General features: G+C 44.7%; 1 protein-coding gene across 1 annotated transcript in view; it reads left to right on the forward strand.

Annotated features, from left to right (window-relative positions):
- The window catches only part of Ca12 (carbonic anhydrase 12), a 48,613-nt gene that overhangs the window by 24,058 nt on the left and 18,562 nt on the right, over window positions 1-5,993 (forward strand). Inside the window, exon 3 of the mRNA XM_028781461.1 lies at window positions 5,439-5,618. Coding sequence (XP_028637294.1) covers window positions 5,439-5,618 — 180 coding nt within the window. The remainder of the gene's footprint in view (window positions 1-5,438; window positions 5,619-5,993) is intronic.

Below are 5,993 nucleotides of genomic sequence, written 5' to 3' on the forward strand. Positions count from 1 at the left end.
GTGTGTGTGTGTGTGTGTGTGTGTGTGTGTGTGTGTGTGTGTGTGTGTAGGCCAGAGGTCGACCTTGAGTGCTGTTCCTCAAGAGCTGTCCATCTTGTTTTTGATAGATGGTCTCTCACTAGGACAGGGCTTGACAGTTTTAGGCTAGGCTAGTTGGCTAATGAGCCCTAGAGAGCCTCCTGTCTTGGCCTCTCCCGCACTGTGATTTCAAGTGCATCATTACCTAAGCTGTTTACGTGGGTGCTGAGGATCAAACTCATGCCCTTACAGTTTCAGGACAAGTACTTTACCAAACGAGCTTCACCCCAGCCTCTGACTCCTCTGTCTGTGTCGTCACTACAGTCTGTCTTGCTAAGTATGAATTTGTGATTGACCACAGTCATTGATGGTTTGCACGCACATCTATGTACTAGGACTAGGTACGGTTTTATTCTCCCTAGATCTCTGAATACAATAAACTAGCCACAGCCTTGAGAGACTAACCAAAACCTACACATTCTCACTGTGTAGAAAAAAAAAACAACTGTTGGTTGGCAAGACGTCACCAACATCTAGAATGTCAACTTTGTCACATAGGCAAGTTCTGATCTGTTTTTGTAGCCAGTCCGAAGAGACATGGCCAGGAGCCAATTGTCAGGCAGCTGCCTGCCTTAAGCATTCACACGAATACTCAGGGCATTGACCTCAGAGAGTGTGACCAAAAGTCGGGGACAGAAAGCAAAGCTGAAAAAAAAAATTTTTTTAGAAAAAGACCCCAAAGACCAACCTCAAAACCGGAGACAATGAATATACCTTTTATTTTTTATTATTGTTGTCAATCCAAACTCCATAAGGCCCTGTCAAGTCACAAACAAAATATATTTTCTTTAAAACTGTGGGGCTGGGGAATTGGATCTGTGGGTAAAGATTCTTACAGGGGACTCGAACTTGATTCCCAGCAACCATGACTTTATCATGCCACAGCCTTTATCTCCAGTTTCAAGGGATACAGCTTCTCCCTCTGGCCTCTGTGGATGCTGCACTCACATGTACATACCCACACCCCACACACATATACTCATTATTAAAAATCATAAAAAATTGTTATTAATCTTGAGAACATAAGACAGCCAGAGAGAAACTGTAAACAAACCTTATGGGTAATTACATGGTTCATGCTTTTATTATGATGATATATGCTATAATGTGAATGTATCAGGCATATAAACATAAGAAATTACTCAGCCCAGACATTTTTTTTTTACCCCAGACATCATGTCTGCAAACAGGTTATAAAACTATCCTTCAATCCCTTACATGAATTATTCGCCCAGAGCAATGGTGCATCTACATGCTGTGTGCCTAGACGCCTTGTGAGCATGGAGGACACAAACAGCCTCTTAAAATTGTTCTGAGATGAACAGGGAAAGCTGAAAATTTGCTGTGTATTTAGTTATACTAATGAATTATAAACAGGTTTTACGTGGGAAATGAGCGTATGGTTTAAAGAATCCTTATATTTAGTGATACATAAATATCAGCCATGTTTTAGTCACATGATCTGGTTGTAGAACTGCTGATTGGGTTTGGTGATATTAAAATCCTAACTTAACTCTGCAGGGGTGACAGTAGTATTAAGCTTTTGCTTTGAGCTCTCATGGTTTAGGAAAGCTTACGGAGACATGTGCAGATGACATCCAGCTGGTTTGTTACAGAGTTATCCCGTCAGATAGTGAAGATGAAACAGGACTGGCTGTGACTCACACTCTGTCACGCCTTCACAGCTGGGTGATGTGGGGTTCGCCTTGCTTATCTCTCTCTCCTGTTGGATATATTTGAAATTTTCCCTACACCCTCAGATAATATGGGTCCTGTACCCTGAGCTTCACAATGCCCAGTCAGAAGTCATAAGACACATTTTGAGCTGGGCTGTGCTATATTTCAAAATGAAGATCTGTCTACTTTTTTGCTACCAGTAGGGGAATCCATGAACTAGAAAGAAAACTTGCCCTGCTTTTACACGGGAAAACAAGCTTTGGCATAGACATGGCCTCCTTCCTGATCATGGGCTGGGGGATGGGGACGGGAGCCCACCGATGGAAGAGGTACCAGGGAAACCTAAAGCAAAGGCAAGTGTTGAGAGGAGCTGCATTGTAAGGCACAGGCTCTCTGGAAAAGAGCACTTGGCAAGCATCTGAAAGTTAGATCTGGGTGTGTAACTCAGTTGGTAGAATGATTGATCCATAGTACCACATAAGCTAGGCATGATGGTGAATGCCTGTAAGCCCAGCACTGGAGAGATGGGGGCAGAGGACCAGAGGTACAAGGTCAGCCTGAGACAAATGAGACATTGTCTCAGGTTTTTTTTTTTTTAAAAAAAAATGATTGTGAAAGCTGAGACTCCATTGAGAAATTATAGCCTTGAGTGACCCTCCCAGGATTACTGTGGCTGCAAGTCACATGGGCTGGACAGAAACTGGAGGACAATGGCAAAGTCTCTACTGACATATTTGATATTGGTTAGGTAGATACCTAGCCATGTATCTCTCTCAAGCCAGGACGTCATGAGGCTGTCTGGTACTGTCCCCAGCTGTCCAGTAGCCATAATGTGGTGGTAGTGGTGGTGTCTATGAACTCTCTGAAGTCACATTCACGAGGCCACACCCCACAGTATAGGATGGATAGCAGGTTTCCTTTTCAGAAAGTAGTCCCTGCCATCCAGAACCAACCCTCACACAGACGAACTCGAAAACTAAGAAGGGAGATTCTGAACCTGAACAAGGGAGCTCATTTTCAAACATTTTTTTTTCTTTTTAAAGACAGGGTCTCATTTAACCAAGCTACTAATCTCAAGCTCACTATGTAGCCAGGGATGGCTTTGAGTTCTTGATCCTCTTGCATCCACCTCACAAGTACTAGGATTGCAGAGGACCAGCAAGATGGCCCAGTGGGTAATATGTTAACTATGAAAGCCTGAGGACCCATGTAAAAAGCTCACAGGCCAGCTAACCTAGATTGTGTATGCGCCTACACACACACACACACACACACACACACACAGCAGGGGGAGGAAAATGAAGCAAGGCTAAGGTTCTGGATATGTACCAGCATAACTGGCTCTAATTCTTCTTTGAAGGGATAAACAGCATGTGGGGACTTCAAACGGGTAATCAAGGATCCTTAGAGAAAACTAAGCCGGAAACAGGTGGGAGAGTTAGTGAACCTGTGAGGACCTGCTATGTGCCAGCCACTGTAGGAAATGTGGGGATGAGTGAGGCGCTCCTTGCCTCCAAGGAGAATGTCGGGGCGAGAAGGAGGAAACGGATGCACAAAATCTCCCAGAGAAACACCCAGAGAGAAGGCACCAAAGCTTTGTGATCCATGCCAGGTAACTGATATTAAGCCTTAGTCTACCTAAGGGCACGTCATTCATCTCAGTATTTCATCTACAAAATACTTTCATCTTCTCTCCTCTTGGCTGTGTCAACGTTATAGATTGCAAAAGGATCCAAACTACTAAAAGGAGCAAACCATGCTGCTGCTGGTGAAAGAAGGGGGAGAGATGGAAAGGGTTCTTTTAGACCCTGCTGCCATACTGGCCTGCGACTGGTGCCAACAACAGAGGCCAGGACTGAGGCTGGTGGTGTCTACACTCCAGCTAACCCAGGGACTCGGGCATCCTGTGCCTTCACTTCTGAAGCTGGTTCCTACTGGGCATCTTAGCAAATGCACTGGAGCTGCTTGGACATGAACAAGCCTCAGTGAGCCGTTCCAACTTGCCTGGTGCAGAGCGGGAAGGCGCTTACATTTGGATCTCAGGAGCCAGAAGGGACCTTCCAGAATACAGTGTCCAACTCTGCCATTTCTACCTAGGTTGATGGCAGCCCCAGTAGGGAACATGACCTGGCTGGGGCCACTCACCAAGGCAGTGAGATAGTTGGTACTGTAGTCCTTTTCTCTGAGTATTCTTGGTCCAGTGTTTTCACTTCTGTTTCTCCTGAAGACTTTGCCCACACTGAATCTGCTCTCTCTTAGATATACTTCTTTTTCTTGCCCTCAAATACCTAGTGTGGCTTTAACTTCTACTAGAGTCTACATGGGATACAGTTTAGACAATTTCCTCCTTACAGCCTCCCAGAATCTCAGTTCTTGTAGGGAAATGTCTGCCAGCAGCCTGAAAATCCACATAATTTCCATGGGAGCTAATCTTTTAAACAGATTTACATTCTTTCAAGAATTTTCCCTGTAAGAGTAGCACAGTGTTCAAGCTTCCTAATGCTGAGACCCTTTAATGCAGTGCCTCGTGCTGTGGTGAGCCCCAACCGTAAAATTAGTTTCATTGCTACTTCATAACTGTAATTTTGCTACTGTTACGAATGGTAATGCAAATATATATATGTTTTCTGGTGGTCTTAGGTGATTCTAAAGTGCCTTGTCTCACAGGTTGAGAACCACTGGTTTATATAACCATGGAATGCTTGTTTCCATTCACAGAGGAACAACTACTTACTGGGCCATAGTTAGCAAGGAGCAGGAGCCTTGATGCTTTTTAGTTTTAAGCCTGTTTCTCTTCACTGAGGACTTGTCAATTTTATTACAATAATTCGATTGTAGTGTTACCAGGCTTCCCTCCAGTTAAAACCCTGCCATGCTTGGCTTTGTGGTCCCGGGCCTATAATTACTCAATGTTTTTCAATTATCCCTTTGGGATTGCATCTTGTACTCCAGATGTAGATATCAGGAGTCTGTATCTCCAGTGTTCCCCATCAGGAACCTCAGACTGTGAATATATCAGCCTCAGTGAGCTGATGTTCTACATGAGCTGTGTATGGTCAGTCAGATACCAATTTCACCAACCTGGCACAGTTTCAGAAGATTCGTCAAATTTTACCCACTAGTCTAATAATATCCCCTTAGTGTTCCACCTGGGGGCCTCAAGACCTACAGTAATTCTTAGATCATAATAGATGTTCAACAGTCAGATGGTGTATTGTTGGATGTCACTAGTTTTTATGTATGGAGGATATGTATTGTGTCAACATGGGGTAAAGTGGAGGTTGGGTGGGGACTCTAGTTTCTGTGCTGAGTTACTCTAGTCTTTCATCCTCCATAGCCCTTCAATGGCAGATGGTTTTGAGGTGTTTGCTGGGCCTGATTCTGTAAGCTGCTACCTCCAGGTCTTGAATGGTTTACCTCTAAGGCTAGGACTGACCCTTCGTCCTCATAGTGGTTACAATGAGGAAAGGTATTGAGTATTTTTTCTGACTCTCACCACTCTTAGGTGAGGTCCACAAGGATGCCAGGGGGCCAGTACATACCCTGGCCTCTTATAAAATCATGCAGTTGTCTATGGAACGATAAAGAAGAGAAGTAATAGGAACAATATGTAAACAGAGGTTAGAAGATGATAGAAGGTGAGGGAAATTCCTTGTGGAAAACTTATCTTGAGTCTCTCCTAGGTCCTGCTGGGGAAAAGAACTGGTCTAAGAAGTACCCATCATGTGGAGGCCTCCTGCAGTCCCCAATAGACCTACATAGCGACATCCTTCAATATGATGCCAGCCTCGCACCCCTCCAGTTCCAAGGTTACAACGTGTCTGCTGAAAAGCTGTTGAACCTGACCAACGACGGCCATTCAGGTAAGGGAGAGTTTCCTTTGACTCCCTGGACATCTGGCCAGGAGGGGCTCCTCTGAAGCACTCAGGAGAAGGGAATAGGAAGAGGCTGTAAGACAAGCCTGACCTACTATATACTGGGGTGGGGGAGGCAGAGGGGGAGTTTGTTGGAAGCCCTGGCTCCAGTGATTCTTTGTGGACAGCACATCTCAAAACCACATGTCTTGTGGGAGAGAGGGGGAGCAGATAGGTCTGATCCTAATGGCTCCTTGGCTAAGCTTCCAGGGTGAATTTTGGGTTATTACAAACTATTCAAGGCATCAGCAATTCAGTTGCTGAGAGTCAGATGAACTGGATTTGAATCATGACTTGGCCACACACACACACACACACACACAC

This window comes from Grammomys surdaster, unplaced genomic scaffold (genome assembly GCF_004785775.1).
Source record: "Grammomys surdaster isolate TR1022 unplaced genomic scaffold, NIH_TR_1.0 437, whole genome shotgun sequence".
NCBI lineage: Eukaryota > Metazoa > Chordata > Mammalia > Rodentia > Muridae > Grammomys > Grammomys surdaster.